Below are 20,396 nucleotides of genomic sequence, written 5' to 3' on the forward strand. Positions count from 1 at the left end.
GACAGCCAGGCTGGAATGAATGGGGAGAAACTGTTTAAAAGCAGGTCTCTGGGGCTTGGAAAGCAGAGTGGTCCAGTGGAACGAAAGAACCGAAGACGAGCAGAAGGAAGACGAATGCTGCAACACCTGGACGACCGGTGAAGCCCTGCTGCAGGCCCGAATCGCCTGAAACTCCATCGACAGAGAAGCCCTTCAAGGTTAATTTCTTCCCTTGAGTTTGGTGGGAACAACCAACTCGCAAGCCACCTGGACACGTCCCCATCTGGTCGAATTTTCATCAAAGTGCTGTTGAAAACCGGATAGCCAAAGGGAAGGAAACCAGTTTGTGGTCTTTAAGGCACTCACACCTTAAAACGACATCTTGCTAAATCCTTTTGGCCTCATCCCTGGGCAGTGCAGGAACATCCCGACGTCCCCCTTGTCCCCATGACTGAAGCACAGGAACAGTGAGATCTGCTCGAACTGCCAGGAACAACTGCCTCAGCTACAGCTCTTCTTTATTAACAAGGTACTTTTAAACCCGGTCCGGAAATCTTTTCAGCCATCGAGAAAGTGCGTGAAACTTTCCTCAACTACGAAAGCTTGTCCTTCCCTTAACATTCGTCAAACTTTTCACCTAGCCAAATTCTTCTAATCTCCGTGGTAAAGACTTAACCGTTATCTACCAGAACTGTGCTATCCTATACAAAATACTCTGAACCATTGACTTTGGCCCAGACCTATTGAGAAGAATTGCTGGTTGTATTTAACTGAAACCCTTTGCCCTGCCTATGAATGTATTTGGGCTGTTTATTCTTACAACCTTGTCTTTTTACCCCTTTATTAAGTGTCTGAAGTGCCATTTTGCTCCCACTTCAGGGGAACTAAACTTGTTCATTTACTTACCGGTTGTGTATTTGTGGTTTATTAGTGTGTGATATTGAGCTGCTTAGGCTAGTGTATGAATGACTGAGTAAATAAATGTATATTCTTTTACCAAGAAACCTTGAGTAAGTTTATATTTGAATCACAGTATGTGTTGGTCCTTTGTGTAACTTGTTCTACAGCTCACTTAAACTCTTGAGATAAGTCTGGCTACCACTTTACTGCGTAGTACAGGCTTGTACCAAAGGTGAAATGTTGCTTACACTTGTAGTCCTAATTGCATGTAGTGTTCCCAAAGGGTACTGCAGGTGATTCTGCCTAACACTCTTCATTGCTACCGTGATTGGGAGTTGGCTGAACTCTCAGAGCTCTCTGTTCACCATAACTGGAATGGCCTCCTAAAATCTGTCCACTTTTATTATTAATATTTAAGTCTTGTATAGCACTGCATACCCGTAGGCCTCAATTTATCTTAACAACATGTATGTGCTGGGAGTGGTACTGGTTACACTTGCAGAGTACGAGGGGAAGACTCCCAGTTTCACATTCTATGGCAGGGCTTCAGGCACAGCGGCCATTGTTGATTTGGAAAAGCAACACGTCAGTGACTGCGGCGATTGCTGCAGAAAGTCCTAAGAGGACCTCAGCTTTAGAAGACGCCTCCCTTGTCCAAGGCCACGAGGAATTGGATGGCTGAAGCTACACAGACCCTCAGAGAACATCTGCCCGGACACTTCATTGTCCATCGCTAGGGCTTTATCTTTAGGTGCCGGGGTGGAGGCTAGCACTGTACCGGATGTTAGGAAAGATGTCTCTTTTAGGTAACATTCCCTCCATATTCTATTGACCCCCAAATGTTCTGCTTTTGTTTTTGAACCTGTCCCGATTTTCACAGACTTTTTTCCCTTGCAGTTTTGCTAATTTGTCATCGGAAAGTGATCTGACCTTCAGACTATCAGTACTGGGAAACTAGGTTTCCCTTTTGTCTTTTACTTTTTACCTGTTTGGGTAACTTTTTTAACAGTGCACACAGCATCTTACAATACAGTGCAATGGGGATACTTATTTTTTTTTTATCACCCTTGTCTTTTACATCAGGGATTTTTGTTTACTTTTATATTTGCCTATAGACAAGCTGATGGCAAAAGTTACATTTTTACTTTTTTTAGTTATTTTTTGTGTGCGCATTCATGTTTACCGCGTGTGGCTACTAAACATGGCCAGTGCTCTAAAATTGCAATGCTACAAGGTTTTTCGCTTGTTCTTTGGCCATATTGTTTCTTGGCCTTCTTCCTGCCTTCTCGTGTCACGAAATCCCTATTATAGTCATGCATTTGCCTGGGAAAGCTGCTGTTTTTGCAGCTAGTGCATGCCATTTGGGTGTGGACCCAGGAAGTGGGTGGGACTGTCTGGTCCCATTGCACAACAATGGTGCCTGAAAGACTGGTGTGCATGCATGAGTGAAACCCAGCAGTGGTCCCTGATTGGACCACTGCTGGCTGAGTGGGTGGTGCAATCCCTTACCATTGGTGGGCTGGTTTTTGCCATGAGCCTGGATTTGGGCTAAGAAGAGGACTCCTGCAGCCATTCCTCCAGATCAGCTTTGGAGCCAAGTATCCTGTGTAGCCATGCAGCCAAATGAAAACCCGTGGACAACTTCTGAAGAACCCTGGTGACCTTTCGTGCAATTGCCCCGGTGAAGCCCTGCTGGACTACCTGATCTGAGAACACCCTCTGCGGTGCTTCGACCCTTGGGACTGGTGGGACCAACCAGTCTCAGCGCCTTCTCGCGCTACTGCATTCCTGTCCCTGACCACCCGGTGGACCGACCAGCTCTGAATTGGGCTACCACACCAGAAGCTTCACCGTTCCGTGTTTTTGTCTGGAACTTCGGTGGACACCAGCTCATGCCACAAGTTGCCTTCTTGGGATCCTGCACAGGAAGGACTTCTTCGACTGTGATTGGAGAGATGCCTGCTGTCAGTGTGTGCAGTGACTGTCGCTGGAACCAACTTTCCTCTGTCTGGTAGAATGTCCTGAAGAGGCCTGCATCGAGCCTGCTGCATTTCTTCATCTGAAAGGGTTACACTCAGCTCCGGGACCCGGCCAGAATCTTCCTTGCACCCGCAGCTCCTGGGCTTCCTCTACTGGATCCAAGGGCAGAAAAACCTTCCTGCAGTGACTCCCAGTCGACCTGACTAGGCACTTGGGAAAATGAGAGTCCGGGTGGTGAGTAGCCACCCTTGTCGGCCCTATAATAACCATGAGAACAATTTTTTGTTTAATCCATTCTTTCGCTTTTTAAAGGTTTGTTATAAAAAGCTGTTTGAAGAGATAGAAGAAGTATCTTACTTACCTGTAATATTCTTGAGAAGTCTTCTGGAACACTTCTCACCACCGCAAGAACCTTTCCTAACTTTGTCCCCTTTCCCGAGAAGAAGCTCTTGTGACCTTTGGGCACAAGGCCCCATTCAACATAGGGAATGGACTTTTAAAGTAAGGGTATTATTTTTGTGAACTGGTTTTCCTTACTGCATCATTTCAAACTTTTTATGAGCTTACGTAAATTGTATGCATTTCTACAAACATAAGGTGCCTGTATGTCTGTTTAATAACTGAGTGTTGTGTGATAATATTAGCTGCTTTATTCATTTTTGTAGTGTGTTTTGGGCCTATTTTTGTACTTACCTGTCTAAACAGAATTATTGTGTGCTTCACTGTGTGGACTCATTGTGGACCCCTGGCCACACTCACTCAGTCCTGAGACTAAGCCTTGACCACTCTCCACGCTTACCTTGATTGGGTTTGGCTAACCTCTTAGAGTTCCCCTGTTCACTATAACTAGGGTGGTCTCCTGAAATCTGTCCACCAGGCCAGATTTTAGAACTCCATTTTAACAAAGGACACCCGAGAGGATATGTCCTAACATAGTGCAACCAGTTAAGGCTTTATGGGGAGGTGCTTCATAGGGAAAGTATGCTAGAAAGGGACACATTGGCAAAGGGTGGCCTCAGACAGTGTGACTGTCTATAAACATCCCACATGGAAGGACACATAGCGGAGCTCTGAGTTGGGCAATTAGTGATACCACTTAAATGACACTTACTTCTCGCCGCCACAGAGCTTCCTGTCCCTTCTTCCAGGTTCCTCAGGTTCTGGTCCAAGAGCTCCTCCTCAGTCTTAACAACCACTATGAGGTCAGGGCCCGATTCTGGAAGACCTGTGAGAACAGAGCTTCAAGCTGTCAATGAATACATGGATGGCAATGCACGCTAAATGAGGTGAGTGACACCAAACCAATCACTCTTAGATTTCAAGCTCACAGCATCATTTGCTAGGAGGACCATTAAAGTGTTGCCATATAAACATGGTGGGCTTTCATCTCTGGTAGAAAGAGGTTCACCCCATTAGTCGCAACAGCAGAGCAAGCAACATCATCCGTGACCACAAGAGACTTAATGAGAATTATACCATACAGTGGGCATCATCACGAGTTGGGCGGTAGCCCTTAAATGCGCTGGAAACAGGGTTACTGACACATTTAAGGGTCTGCGCAAACATGGGTATGGCGTGTTTAGTTCCAGCTCAGCGCTGGGCGTAAACATGCTGGAAAAATGCCAATTTCCGGCGCAATTGCTGCGCGGTAATACCATCAGCGGTAATTGCACCGAAAATTCCCCATGGACCCAATGGGGAAGAACGTTTACCGCCCAACCAGTGATTCGGCGGTAAAGCAAATAAAGTTGGGCGGATACCGCCCTCCCAGCTCGTGATGAGGCCCAGTGACTAAACTCTTAAAATGCAGTCCTAAACCTTTATTAGTCACATGATATATGCATGATAGAAAATGATAGGCTACCCTGCTGGATGATGCAACACAGAATTAAAGAAAATGTGTGTGGTTACTAGTTGCTCTAAACTTTTCCAGACTTTCTAGGATGAAACGGTCCTTTCTGCTATTATTTCCCCAATCTGTCATAGGACCTTAGCTTCTTATGAGGTATGGACAGGATAAATGCCTGAAAGGGAACAAGTTAAATAAAACTAACACAGGAATAACTGTTACCAAAGTAAAAGGATGGGAAACTAAAACTAGTAAAAGGGCCTGCCCTAAAGGACCTGCTGCCCTAGTCCAGGAACTCTAATCTATTGAACAGTGTCCCAAGGGGGTTTAGGTCTACTTGGCCGGAAATATTTGACCTTTTCTAATTTTACCTCATTTTTTTGGTGGAAAATGCGAAGGAGAACCCCCCCCCCCCACCGTATCCATTCCCACCTTACCCTATTACCTTACCCCTCTTCATATAGTTATTTAATTTAATTTGACCAAAAAAATGGTCAAATTGAAAAGGTCAAATGTATTTAAATCAAGTATAAAAGGGTACAGCTTCCTTGTTTAGTTCAACCACAGCCTTTGGGACAGAGCACTCTGCTCACTTCCTGGCTGACTATAGCTCCCAGCTCGCTTCTTTAGTTTAATCACAGCTCCTGGGACATGTCGCTCAGCACGCTTTAGTTCACTCACGCTCTCTGGGACAGAGCACTCGGCTCACTTCCTGGCTGACTATAGCTCCCAGCTCGCTTCTTTAGTTTAATCACAGCTCCCGGGACATGTCGCTCAGCACGCTTTAGTTCAATCAGTGTCTCTGGGACAGAGCACTCGGCTCACTTCCTGGCTGACTATAGCTACCAGCTTGCTTCTTTAGTTTAATCACAGCTCCTGGGACATGTCGCTCAGCACGCTTTAGTTCACTCACGCTCTCTGGGACAGAGCACTCGGCTCACTTCCTGGCTGACTATAGCTCCCAGCTCGCTTCTTTAGTTTAATCACAGCTCCTGGGACATGTCGCTCAGCACGCTTTAGTTCACTCACGCTCTCTGGGACAGAGCACTCAGCTCACTTCCTGGCTGACTATAGCTCCCAGCTTGCTTCTTTAGTTTAATCACAGCTCCTGGGACATGTCGCTCAGCACGCTTTAGTTCAATCAGTGTCTCTGGGACAGAGCACTCGGCTCACTTCCTGGCTGACTATAGCTCCCAGCTTGCTTCTTTAGTTTAATCACAGCTCCTGGGACATGTCGCTCAGCACGCTTTAGTTCAATCAGTGTCTCTGGGACAGAGCACTCGGCTCACTTCCTGGCTGACTATAGCTCCCAGCTCGCTTCTTTAGTTTAATCACAGCTCCCGGGACATGTCGCTCAGCACGCTTTAGTTCAATCAGTGTCTCTGGGACAGAGCACTCGGCTCACTTCCTGGCTGACTATAGCTCCCAGCTTGCTTCTTTAGTTTAATCACAGCACCTGGGACATGTCGCTCAGCACGCTTTAGTTCACTCACGCTCTCTGGGACAGAGCACTCTGCTCACTTCCTGGCTGACTATAGCTCCCAGCTCGCTTCTTTAGTTTAATCACAGCTCCCGGGACATGTCGCTCAGCACGCTTTAGTTCAATCAGTGTCTCTGGGACAGAGCACTCGGCTCACTTCCTGGCTGACTATAGCTACCAGCTTGCTTCTTTAGTTTAATCACAGCTCCCGGGACATGTCGCTCAGCACGCTTTAGTTCACTCACGCTCTCTGGGACAGAGCACTCGGCTCACTTCCTGGCTGACTATAGCTCCCAGCTTGCTTCTTTAGTTTAATCGCAGCTCCTGGGACATGTCGCTCAGCACGCTTTAGTTCACTCACGCTCTCTGGGACAGAGCACTCGGCTCACTTCCTGGCTGACTATAGCTCCCAGCTTGCTTCTTTAGTTTAATCACAGCTCCCGGGACATGTCGCTCAGCACGCTTTAGTTCACTCACGCTCTCTGGGACAGAGCACTCGGCTCACTTCCTGGCTGACTATAGCTCCCAGCTCGCTTCTTTAGTTTAATCACAGCTCCCGGGACATGTCGCTCAGCACGCTTTAGTTCAATCAGTGTCTCTGGGACAGAGCACTCGGCTCACTTCCTGGCTGACTATAGCTACCAGCTTGCTTCTTTAGTTTAATCACAGCTCCCGGGACATGTCGCTCAGCACTCTTTAGTTCACTCACGCTCTCTGGGACAGAGCACTCGGCTCACTTCCTGGCTGACTATAGCTCCCAGCTTGCTTCTTTAGTTTAGTCACAGCTCCTGGGACATGTCGCTCAGCACGCTTTAGTTCACTCACGCTCTCTGGGACAGAGCACTCGGCTCACTTCCTGGCTGACTATAGCTCCCAGCTCGCTTCTTTAGTTTAATCACAGCTCCCGGGACATGTCGCTCAGCACGCTTTAGTTCAATCAGTGTCTCTGGGACAGAGCACTTGGCTCACTTCCTGGCTGACTAGAGCTCCCAGCTCGCTTCTTTAGTTTAATTACAGATCCCGGGACATGTCGCTTAGCACGCTTTAGTTCAATCAGTGTCTCTGGGACACAGCACTCAGTTAAGTAAGATTTCCACAGAGCTGGTAAATCTTCCTTTCCTGGTTCAAATCCAGAACTGTTTGCTTTTCTAGTGGGATATTTTTCATTAATACCTCAGTGAGTGGGAACCTTTTTCCACACTCGCCTGTCTTTAACCCTTTTTATGGGTGTCATTTTTAAGACTCTCCATAGTGTCTTTTTAAAGTGATCATGTTTAACAACTTATTGGCAATAAGTGCCTGTTGTTACTGGGTTGCCCTAGGGGCTCCCCATTTAACTTTCTAATGCTAACCTTGAGTGAACTACAGTTCCCAATTGTACAAAGGATCTTTGGATCCCTTTTACATTTTATTCTGTGAAACCAGCACACCCCACCTTATGTGGAGTGCTGGGGAAATGCAATGTATCCCCTTTCATATTAAAACTGTAACAATTCTGTTACAGTGACAAGCTTACCTTTAATGGCTGGTGGCAGTGATACCTTTTACTGATTTGGTGCACCTTTAGCGCGGGCTGTAATCACTGCTGCAGTAAAGGCACCTAAGGGTGCTCATTTTACCAAAATGGCCTGTCTACTTTTTCTGCCATTTTAGTGTTTCTTGTCGTTTCCTGTTCCTTCCCCTGACATTCAGGGTGGGAAATTCCTTTGTGTGAGTTTTGTCTTTGGCAGGAGTCCCCTGTACACCCCGCCCAGGCTCCAGTCAGTCTGTAAGCACAGGAAGTCGGGGAGGAGTCCAAAACTTCCCCATCCTTTGTCTTACGCCTTGCTTCAACTGGGACAAATCCCAGTGGGGGGCTGGCTGTCCTGATTGGACAACCAGACGCCCCTTTCTTGTAAAATGCGGGGAGAGAATGCAGAGCTTGTGCTGTAGTTCCTGATAAATACTTGAAACCTGGAAGCTGAACTCATATCGACCACTGGAACAGAAAACCGAAGAAGATGACGAAGGAAAAGTGGCGGAGACGATTTCCAGCGACTGGAGAGCCTGCTGTGTAACCGGAGCCTGCTGCAGCCCTTCCTTCCAATCAACCTGGGGACTCCGAAAACGACAACCTGAACCCAGAGCCTGGGAGACCCACTAGACTCAAGCAGACCTGCATTATGAGCCATCCCACGGGTTGCTGCAACCTTGCGTTCTCGCAATACCCCAATACCCTGAGACCTCCAGCCACTGTGCGGTGCACGGTCTTCCGAATTCCGAATCTCGCTGAAACTTCGTGGGCATCTTGGTGCATCTCCAGATACAGGAATCAAGTCTGAAAAGTCCCCTCACAAGAGTGCTGGACCTTTAAAACGACGAGAATTAAACTTGAAAAGGCGCCAAACCCGCAGAACCGCATTCAGCCATGAGAGAAATCTTGCCTAGAGCCTTCTTCATTGATCCCCGCTGCAAAGTTCCTTCTGAGGTCTTGTGTTCAGTCTCCAGGACAAGGAATCCACTGACCGGGTATTTGTGTAACGCTCACCTGATTCCCGTAGAGGCGCCGGTCTTGACTGGGCGTATACCGTATCTTCAAAGGTGATGTGTAACACACGGCTGGCTCTTTGGGCTGGACCTCTGTGCACTGTATGTCTGACTCGAAGGGTAAGATGTCTTAGGTAAGTGAACGCTGTGCTCTCCATCTGCCTCGGGGCAGGGTGCTGTAACCAGTTTCTTCACTGGATAAGGGGAGCAGGCCTCTTGACTTCAGAGGACTGCTGTCCGTCGTTTACTGCACGAACGGTAAGTTTCGAGTAATTCTAATGTCTTTAAAGTCTTTAGTAATGATGTCTCTTGTTTTGCAGGGTTCCGGCGATGGCGGATGACGGGCTGAAGTGAGTTGAAGATGGAGCCCGTGTGATGAATAGAAGCGCCTGGAAGCACGTAAGTAAGCGCTTGTTGCCTGCTTCACAATGCGCTCTAACTGTCTTCTTATTTTGCAGGTACAAGTTCGGAGCGGCTGCAGGGTGCCGGAATACCCACTGGGTTAGATGTGGAAAGGAGTAATGGCACGTGAGTATTAAAGTTCCCCAATCTCTTTAAACGCACCTTGTTTTGTCTTTCAGATGCGGGATGCAGCGCCGAAGGCCTCCGGAGCGTGCAAAGAGTTGGTAAACTTTTGTCTTTCAGATGCCGGAATGCAGTGTGAAGACCTCCGGAACGCACGAAGAGTAGGTAAGCCTTTGTCTTTCAGATGCCTGAATGCAGCGCGAGGCGTTGGTGACAGCCGATGGACCAGGTAAGTGAAGAGCTGTCACTGAAGACCGTAATGCTAACCTGTTCTTTCTTGTCTTTATAGGTGTTGCTGGAGACTGGATTCAGGATGGTAAGCCTTTTTCCTTAGGCCCAGGATCAGATGCAGAAGACACGATGAGCGTTCTGCTGCAGAGGATGCAGAATAACGCAAAGCAAGATTCATCCATCGGGTGTGGTTTAATTAGCCTCCTCTAGTGCTTAGGTGTCTCCTTCCACAGCCACGCCTAGGTAAGAAAAGAGTTCCTGCTTTCCAGAAGAGTTCCAGTGTTCTGAATCTAGGGAGTGGCTCCTGCCCCACCCAACAGGAAAAGTAGTTCCAAACAGAAGAGGATCAGAGGCTCAACTGGCAGGCAAGTAAGCAGCATGGTCTGCTGTAGGTAAATCCACCCAAGCATTATGAGCCCGGCGCTTCCAGCGCTGGGACTGGGCATATTTATGAGCCTGGTGCCACTGGCGCCAGGACTGGGTCCAAAAGGTCCCAATTGGGACTGGTTGGCACTCGGAACCTGGGTTATGGATCTGCTTCCAAGGGAGTTGGGAAAACCCTGACCTTTTGGAAGCAGAGATCATGATAATTTGGTTGCAGTCCCTGAAGTTCTCCTGCTGCAATCTCTTCTTCATTGCTGAGGTACTGTGTTGGCTTGGGTATATACTTACCTTAAGCCTGTTGGGATTTCTGCATTGCTTTGGGGTGTTTTCTGTGATTGGGAGGTCCCTCATCCAGTACACCCAGTCCCACTGCTAGAATCCTGCTGGGGTGTCTTCTGTGAAGCCCCTGGACCCTCTTCTAACCCTAGAAGTAAAGTACTCAACTGTTTGCCCAGTTTTCCTAAGGAACTCTGGCTTTTGCTACTAAATAACCTATTCTAACATTGCCTGTTGGTCACTAGTCCTAGTGACCCCCCTTCTGCCACTGAGAACACTCATGCTCCAAGAATAAGGGAGACTTTGAAGGGATTGGGACTTCTGCCTAGAAAAGAAATCAAGTGTTTTACTTACTTGTAAAGAGTTGGTTGGTAACTGTAATTCTAAGAGTGAACAGTTACAAATGTTCTTACTGATCTTGAATGTGTGATGCACTATTCTTAAAAATATGGTTAACATCTTTTCTTCCGTAGCCACTGTTTTGCCAGTCTAATAGAAAGTAGATTTGAAGGTATTTTACTCTCCTGTGATTAGGTTGTGCCTATTTACAAAAGTAATGTGTTGGTTTCACCAGATTATTCCTGTTAGGATAACTGTATGAGTGTCCCCCAAATGGGTCTTGCTTCCCCTGACTTGCTGCTAGCCTGTCCTTACTAAGTCTACATTAGGTTGTTGCCTACCTAGCTTTCCCCTTCATTGTGAAGTTAAAGTATGTGGGTTTTACTTACCTTGTGTTAGCTGTGTGCCATCCAAAACAAGTTACCAGAGTTATTGCTTACCTCAATCTGGGGTTCCCCGATTTCGAAAGCATCTGTAATTGTATATTACCTCCTTAGGTTTTACTCACCTGGTATAATTGTATGTTATGACAAAAGTAGTTATAGGTTTTTACTGCACCTATGATAAGTGTTTCACTAGTCAACAAAAGTATATTGTCCAGTTGACTGTTTATGTGATTTGTACCAAGAGTCACTGTAAAACTGGAAGGGCCTACTGCCCTTGTATTACTGAATGTAATCGGAAAGCAACCATTGGTCTTTTATTCCCAAGGAATAGACTTGACTAATACTAAATGTGTATAACAAGGTTTTGACTTCCCTAGAACTACTGTTAGATGTTCCAAATAAGGTTTATACTTGGATCTGCGGATTTCAAGTATAGTGTTGTGTTTTTATACTGTGATTTTTTATAATGTTTAGGACTTACTTACCCCTAGATTTATCTGGGCCTACCTGTATTTAAATAAATCCTTTATTGTTACAATACATAGGGCCCCATTACACGGTAGGCGGTAAGGGATTACCGGCACCGGTAAGGGCACCAGTGCCGTGCCGGTAATCCCTTACCGCCCTACTACGAGGTCCCTTAGCGGGTCCCTTCCCTAACGCCTGGTTTTACCAGGCGTTAGGGAAGGGACCCGTTGAGGGACTTCAGAGCTAATAACGGGCCCGCTAATTGCGGGCCCGTTATTAGCTCCATCCCCATTCCCATTGAGCCCTATGGGGGCTCAAATGGGAATGGGGAACGGTTCCCGGAATGGGGACTTACCGGGTCCTCCAAGGTCGGAATGACCCGGTAAGTTCCTATTCCGGGTACACTGACCCAGAATGCGGTAAGAGGGTAGCCATGGCGCTAATAGCGCCATGGCTACCGCATACCGTGTAATTTGTTTTTTTTGTTTGTTTTATTCGTATTTATATAGCGCACAACAGCCCAAGGACATCGTGGGCCTTGTTACAGTACAAAGCTTAGTTACTTAGTTACATGTTCATTAGCAATATATAAACAGGTTGCAATATAGTTACATAGTCATTAGCAGTATATACACAGGTTACAATATAGTTATATTACATTTGTGTTATATTACAATATACATTGCAGACATGGAGGAGGCAGTCCTCCACTTGCTAGTTGAGGAGAGTGGCCTTGAGATTGTTGCAGAAGACAGAGATGGACATTTCAGCTCTAAGGGTGGCAGGGAGTGAGTTCCAGAGTCTTGGTGCAATATAGGAGAAGCCTAGACCTCCCGCTGTGGCTCTCTTTATGCGTGGTATGTGTAGCTGGTTGGTGTACTGAGCTCTGGTAGGGCGAGTGGATGTGGTCCTTGATATTGCTTCAGATAGGTATGCTAGAGCGGTTTTGTTGATGCACCTGTGAGTGATGGTGAGGATTTTCAGAGTAATAGGGTCTTTGACCTGGAGCCACCGGGCTTCACGTCTGGCGTGGGATATAAGGTCTCTTCTAGGGATGTTCATTGCGGCTCTGAGGGCATTGTTTTGTGTGGTTTGCAGTCTGTGAATGTTTTTGGCGGAGGTTCCAGCTAGAAGGGCGTTGCAGTAGTTGAGTTTGGCGCCTATAGTTGTTCTAGCTATGGCCAAGAGGTTGGGGGTGGATAAGTAGGCTTTAATGGCATTGATGAGTTTGGTGCTGAACGCTGATGCAGAGGCTATGGCACTGACTTGTTTGGTCATCGATAGATTTGCATCAATGTGAACACCTAGAGTCTTGACAGAGGATGATACGGAGATGGTTGAGTTGTCTATGTTGAAGCTGTTGTATTGGGGGCTTAGTTTCGATAATGTGTTTGACTGGCCCAGGATGAGAATTTCAGTCTTCTCCCCGTTAAGACAGAGGCCATTGATTGCCATCCAAGCTTGGATAGTGGCATAGATGTTGTGAAGGACCGTGGCGTCTTGGTGATAGAGTCCAGATAGGGGTAAAAGTACTTGAGTGTCGTTTGCATAGTTTGTATATTCAACACCCATGGAGTCAAGTAGGTGGAAGAGGGGTTTTGTGAAGAGGTTATAGAGGGTGGGGGCTGTACAAGATCCTTGGGGGACACCGCAGTTTATAGTGGTATGATCTGCGTTAGCTGTGTCGGAGTAGACCTTCATGGCTCTTCCTTCAAGGAAGGAAGTGATCCAGGATGCTGCTTGATTAGAGAAATGGGCTGCATGGGTGAGGTGGGTTGTGAGTGTTTGGTGATCTACCAGGTCAAAAGCAGCTGATAGATCGAGGAGGAGGAGCAATGCAGGTTTGCCTTTGTCCATGATCTGTGAGATTTGATTTTTTAGGTCTAATAAGGCAGATTCTGTTCCATGCCCGACACGGAAGCCAGATTGTCTTTTGCCTAGTATGGAGTTAGCTTCTATGTATGATTGGATCTGGATGTGAGCTGCTTTGTCCAGGATCGTTAGGAGGAACGGGACTGTCGTTATCGGTCTGTAGTTGTTGGGTTGCGCTGGGTCAAGTGTGGCCTTTTTTAGAAGTGGCCGCACCCAGGCTTCCTTGAGATTGTTTGGGACAGTTCCTGTTTGGAAACATGCGTTAATGAAGGCAGTAATCAGGGGTGCTAGGTCATTGGCGCATTCCTTGATGATTTTGGGAGGGCAAATGTCTGCTTTGCAGAGGGATGGTTTGAGGTTTTTGATGAGATTAAGGACCTCAGGTTCAATGACGTTTCTGAAGGAGAATTGAGCGTGATTGAGAGTACTATGCTTGTCTTGTGTAGGGCGGTTGGTTTTTTGGTTTGGGAGGGCTTTGCAGTGGTTTTGGATTTTGTTCTGGAGGAGTTTTATTTTGTTGAGCATGGCGGACTGAATGCTGGCACACCAGGCTTTGTCTTTAGTTATCTCGTCAGCGGTAGCCGGAGGAGTGACTAATTCATTAAAGATTGCGAATAGTTCTTTAGCTTGGGAGTTGGCCTTTAATGAGGCCCAAAGTGTTTCAGTGTTTCTTTGGATCATTTGTATTACAATTTCACTTGTACTGTGTCTACTGCCCTCTATCCCTCCTAAAATAAGCCTGGCTGCTCTGCCTACGCTACCCCGAACTCAGGTGGTACAGTCTTATACTAAGAGTGGAGTCTTGTACTGCCTCAGTAGAATGGTTTTTCTAGGCCCTTAGTTGGACTTCAGAAAAACTGTCCTAACACTGTTGGCATGCGCTGGGATCAAGGTGGATTGCATTACGTTGATTATTGATATACTTTGTGTCCAAAGGAAATCATCCAGTAGGTTTGGTTTAGCCAAGGTAAAGTGTACTTATTGTATTTAACACAAGAACCAACACCATGGCCTGCTTTAGGCCTGAGGACTACTCTTATGCTGCAATGGAAAAACTGTCCTAACACACTCAGCTCAATATAGTGCCTAGCAGATATCTTTAGTTCACTCACGCTCTCTGGGACAGATCACTCGGCTCACTTCTTGGTTGACTATAGCTTCCAGATCGCTTCTTTAGTTTAATCACAGCTCCCGGGACATATCGCTCAGCACGCTTTAGTTCAATCAGTCTCTCGGGGACATTTCACTCTGCTCACTATAGGCCAATTACAAAAAGGGGCTGGGAACAGGGGGTCAGATGACCAACCCAACTGGTTGGTCACTGGGACTGCCACTCAGCCAAAGCCACCCACACAGGAAGTGAAAGACCTAGTCGAAGGACCTATATTAGCCTAAGCCAGTTAGAACCAATATGGAGGCTACCAAAATGGGCTCAAAAGGGCCCACTTGGTCAGAACGGCCGTTTTGAGTCAACGCTGTGGTCACCTAGACAAACGCAAACCCCAGAAAAGAGAATTGCCGGGAGAAGGATTTAAAAAAACTCTCAAGGGTACCAAAAAGGTACATTGGGCTACCAATACGGTAAAGTATTGTGCACCCTTAGTGAAGCCAAAATTAAAGCACAACTTCCATCAATCAATTCCTTAAAACCAGGATATAGTAAAACAATCACACCAGGGCAGAAATGGATCTTGCAGGTGACTCAATACCATATACTTATAAAGAGATGCAATGGCGGGGGGTCTTCAGGAGAAGTCCCTCTTGTCACCAAAAAAGACAGTGGGAAGGAGCAACACAAAGATGGGCCACAAAATGTGCAATCTTCTGGATCTCTGACCTACTTTTGTGGCTAGAGGCACTTTAAAAAGGTTTTAGGATGTAGGCTAGAGGTAGCTGAAAGGTATTGTTGGTTTCCCCATGGATGCATGCTAATCACCAGGGATGCATGCTAATCACCAGGATTGCATGCTACTCACCAGGGATGCATGCTAATCACCAGGGATGCATGCTACTCACCAGGGATGCATGCTAATTTACTGCATTCCTAGCCCAAAGTACCTTTATGGTAGGCATCAGGGTACTAATGTATTTTGTTTAAGTCCTGCCATTCCGTTTTTGGGCAATCTCTTTGTCTATTTAAACCTCGAGGCAGGCCTATAATGGCCGTTGTGCACATGTGGGCTCACTTTGAGCCCTGACATGCACCCTCTGTCATGGTTTGAACTGTCTAGTCAAGTGCCGGGCCCGAGGCTGGGCATTGCAAATCCGGTGGGGATGGTCATGGGTGTTTGGCGGTGTTATGGGCCCACCTGATGGGCCGGTGTCACTGAGAGTTTGCACAAACCTCTGGTGAGGGCTGTGTAATCACCTAACTTAACAATGAAGTGTGTCACCCAAACAAAAAGAGCCGACTCCCAGTAGTAGCTGCAGCAGAGCACTCCGGCTTACCATTAGGCATCCCAATAGTCACCACAAAAGAGCACAGCACGCGGGAAAGCTGAAGAATGAACACCTATTCCAAGGCCACACATCTCATATTCATGTAAGGAAAAAGGAACATTCGGGTGAATCATAACACGCAACATAGCACATTGTAGATATAAAAGGGGCAAACTGCCAGTTAAGTCTTTACTCACTCTTAACCCTAAACTCAAGCCCCATACCTGCAGACACGATACATAGAGATTTTGAGATGTGAGTGACGCCAGACAATACTAACATAATGATTAGGATCCAAGAGGCCACACAGAATTCAGTCACAGGTGTCCGACTACACTCTATGTATGTATTGCACAGAATATATATATGCACACAGCACAGTGCGGGGTACAAAATGTCCAACAAAGCCAGGAGGCTACCTGATCTATTTTAAATGCATGCGACCTAGGCCCAGATGGCCATATTACACTCCAAGGAGGGAAGCACATGTAACACACAATGAGATACAGTGTATATATCCCGAGGCAGGAGTATAAGTATTGCTGATCAATCAAGAATAGTCAGCAAACATCCAGGTCTAGTGGGAGAACGTTGGGGTCTCTAGAGGGATCCTGGAGGAGTTCTGCTGTTGTGAAAAGTGTCCCATAGAAACCAATGGACCTATGTTAGCAATGGAAAAGTCAGGCGAGTCCCACTTCCTTCCCACAGGTTCAGCAATGGCAGCAACAATCCCAGAGGGCACCAGAGCTGATCTCCAAAAAGAGATCCAGGGCCAGGTTCCAGATCCAGCAGATCCAGCAGTTGCAGGACAGCATGCAGCCAAGGAGGACACAGCCCCCAATGCAAGTCAATGGGAAATGTGGTTCAAGTGGTTCAAGTCTGCCTGCAGGAATCTTCCAGTATGGGCCACAGGGACCCCCGACTGTGACTATCGGGGACATACAACCAACCCAGGAGAAACATATAGTGTAGTGTTGCTTCCTGAAAACACTGTTTCAGGAAGGAGAACTATGCGGTAAACAAACTCTTGCTTATACAGGGTGAGATGAAGTATCCGGTCTCCTAGGGATATTAAAACCTGAGCCAACGATGACCATAACGGACCAAAAGAAGAACAATCGCTCGCCATAGGAGTGGGATCCACCAACCAGTAGTGAAAGCAGCAACGTAGATGGCTCTAGGAGGACAGAGAAGACTAACTAAAAGAAGAGGATCTCTATAGAACAGATCCTGGCAGGTCAGCAGCTAAACCTGTATGACACATAGATAAAAGGTCCTGCAGCAGAGCAAGGTGGTGGCGACCCAGGACAGCCCAGAGAAGCAGATGTAGCAGGGGGCCCCTGGCAGTGACAGCTTGCAGCACCACTGTAGGGGACCCTGCTGGTAAATGACAGAAAATGGTCCCAAGGTAGAAGGCCTGACCCAAGCAGATGCAGAGCATCAGCACCCAAAAATGCAAACCAGAGCACACATTAGACATTAGTTCCACCAGTATAGCCAAAATCGGTTTCAAAATCAGCGACCACAGTATTTGGCTGCAACACTCTCCATGAAGTAAACAGACCTACTCACCTTCAGAAAACAAATGCAGGGCCAAGGTTACCCTTCTATGCACCTTCACTCATAGGGGCTGGCTTCTGCCGGCCCACCAATCCCATTAGGGGGTTTAAAACAAAAACTAAGGGTTCATTTAAATACAAGTAGGCCCAGATAAATCTTGGGGAAGTACTAGAACATATCATATAAAAAAATTTACAAAAAAAACCTCAATACTTATGGTATACAATCCAACGTATAACCATATTTACATTACAATAAGCAGTCAAGGTCAATCAAACCTATAACACATTCAGAACGGCATTAAAGTATTCTGGCGGCGGGGGAAGGGGCGAAACCATGTTAGGTATACTTTCAGAATACAATAAGTAATTCAAGGGCGGTAGGTCTTTTTGGTGCCAAAATACAGGGCCTCATTACAAGTATGGTGATATCAGAACTACTACCAATATTCCCGCTCGGCCATACTACAAGTATAGCCCTGGAGTAGATTTGCCTCCAGCATTGTGCTGGGAGGGAATCCTCCAACGCTCTGCCAAAAAATCGGCAAAATCTGCGTTATCACTGCAATAGAATTACTGCTGTGGTAATTCAGCAAAAAAAGCCCCACCGAGTCCCATGGACTCACAAAAACAGGGATTCACACCACCACCGCCACATGTTATCCAGCAGTAATTCCGCCGGATCAAGTGGTGGTAACAGTAATTCAGTTGGGCGGTATTCCAGTGGATTTACTGCCGGAATACCACCAACTCGTTATGAGGTCCAAAGTGTTATGTATGAGGTCCAAAGTGTTATTCAGTTATAGACGCACTTAATCTATCAAGAATGGATGCTGTTACACACCAATGATACGTTTTGGAACACAGTTTAACTTATATACTTTCTAGAGGGGCTTTAAGCTACTCAAGGTTAAGTATGAACACTGTAAACTATTTTAGAAGTGCACTAAAGTGTTAGGAAGAATTCTCATAAATGTGCTAATTCCCTTCACCTTAGAGACCCCCAGCAACTTTGCTGGATTTTGAGGACTTGATTTTTTACCTGGAGAGAGTGTGAGCCTTTTTTTTCCCCAATCTCATGTATTTTGAATGTGTTCTACTCTTGTGTTCCTTTGGTTATGGAGTTTTAGACAACTCCATAGGCATCATCTTTTCATGTGTGTTACACAGCACCTTCAGTGCAGTGACACAGGGAAGCCTTGCAGGCTTTCCCAAGGTTTAAATACCTTCTCTGGGTAAACTACATTTTTCCAGAGAAAGTAAAGTGAAATTGACTTTACTAGTCTTTTCAAATTCCTAGATCCAGCACACCCTATCTTACTATAGAGTGCTGGAGGGGTTACTTAGTATCCCCCGTGTCTATAAACTCATGTATCAATCAAATGCTACCCGTTCCTCTCGAAATGGCTGGTGGTTTTACAACGAACTACCATGATTTTTCCCGACCGCAAACACCGGTAGCGTTAAATCGCTGGAGCCATGTTTTTCAAGATGGTGTCTGAACCCCCTTTGGTTAAATAGGTCCCGGTCTTCTTTTTTCACCATTTCTTTTTGGAAAGGTCCTTCTAGTGTTTGTCCCTGCCGCCAAACCAGGTTTGGTCCCTTTTTTCCTTCGCCTTTGGCGGGCTTCAGGACTGATGGCCGCCTCTGGCGCCCGAGTGTCTGTGGTGGGCATGAAGTGAGGGAGGTGCCCGAAACTCCCTATGCTTAATCTCCTAGGAGACCCCAATGCACTTTGGCGTGATTGGCTGGCTGACTGTCCGGCAAGGACAGCCACCCTGCTGGGTGAGCGGCAGCTAGGCTGAAATGAATGGGAGGAAACTGGATAAAAGGCGAGTCTATTGGCTTGGAAGGCAGAGTCGACCACTGGAACGAAATAACCTCATCTCATGCTATAGGAAGGCTCTCAGGATTGGAATGGGAAGGAGTTCGATATCACATCTCATGCTATAGGAAGGGTCTCAGGATTGGAATGGGAAGGAGTTGGATATCACATCTCATGCTATAGGAAGGGTTTCAGGTTTGGTAGAAGCATTGAGATATCACATCACGAAATAACCGAAGATGAGCTTGAAGAGGACGGCTGCTGCAACTCCTGAACCGTTGGTTTGCCCGGTGAAGCCCTGCTGCAGGTCCAAATCGCCAAGTTCATCTCGACAGAGAAGCCCTGCAAGGACGACTTCTCCCCTTGAGTTGGTGGGACCAATCAACTTGAACCATAAGCCACCTGGATATCATTCTCGGAGCTGGTTGTATTTTCCTCAGAGTGCTACAGGAAACCGAATAACCAGGGAGATGGACACCAGTTTGTGTGCTTGACTACAGCTACCAGAAATTAAGATTTGCCAGTTGCCAGCTTTGCGGCCAGTCCCAGTGCAGTGCAGGAGTCCCCCGACGTCCTCCCTCTTGTCCCCGCGACTGTGGTTCAGGAACAGCAAGATCGACAGGAACTGCCAGGAACAAAGTCTTCAGTTGCATCTTTTTCTTCATTGTAAGGTACTGTGAAAACCCGACCGAGAGAACTTACCTGTCACTGCGAAAAATGCATGGAAATTTTGTAACTTGCAGGCCTAGTCAGCTTGTGACCCAACATATGAATCTTTCTTTTACAAACTACTTCTGAGAACTTTGTTAAAGACTTTTTTTCCGTTTAACTACCAGAACTACTTTATCCTATACAAGACTTTAGGGCATTGACTTTGGCCTAACCTATTGCATTGAATTGGCTCCTCTCGTGACCTCAAACTATTTGCACTGTCTAAGAGTAACTGTAATATTCTTTTTATTAACCTATGCCTTTTTGCTCCTACTTCAAAGTACACTGAATGCCATTTTGCTCCTCCTTCAAAGTAGTTTAAATGCTGTACCGTGTAAAGTACTGAAGTATATTTTTGTGTAATATAGATTGCCTCCTTCTAGTGAATGTTTTTTTTATTACTTGATTCAATTGTTAAAACAAGAAAACAATGTTTACAAGATTCCTTGTTGAGGATCAGTCTCTTGGTCTTGAGATTTCACATGATGTCCGAATAGCACCAGCCTCCGCCAACTAAAGTAGAGATTTCTTCCGCTCAGATTGTACGTTTTTTAGGATCCGGGCATTTCATCAAGCCTAGGCTTTCGAAGAAGCCCACCAGGGCTATAGTCCATCTGGTATTTTCACCATCAGGTTGTTCCATTTTTCTGCTTCGTCAAAACAGTAA

At 46.4% G+C, this 20,396-nt stretch overlaps 1 protein-coding gene across 2 annotated transcripts in view; it reads right to left on the minus strand.

Annotated features, from left to right (window-relative positions):
* The window catches only part of LOC138452926 (uncharacterized protein KIAA1958-like), a 523,224-nt gene that overhangs the window by 40,349 nt on the left and 462,479 nt on the right, over nt 1-20,396 (minus strand). For both annotated transcript variants that reach the window (XM_069605281.1, XM_069605283.1), the window contains one exon: nt 3,971-4,084. In XM_069605281.1, coding sequence (XP_069461382.1) covers nt 3,971-4,084 — 114 coding nt within the window. The remainder of the gene's footprint in view (nt 1-3,970; nt 4,085-20,396) is intronic.

The sequence above is a fragment of the Ambystoma mexicanum genome, chromosome 4p (genome assembly GCF_040938575.1).
Source record: "Ambystoma mexicanum isolate Mex_15411 chromosome 4p, UKY_AmexF1_1, whole genome shotgun sequence".
NCBI lineage: Eukaryota > Metazoa > Chordata > Amphibia > Caudata > Ambystomatidae > Ambystoma > Ambystoma mexicanum.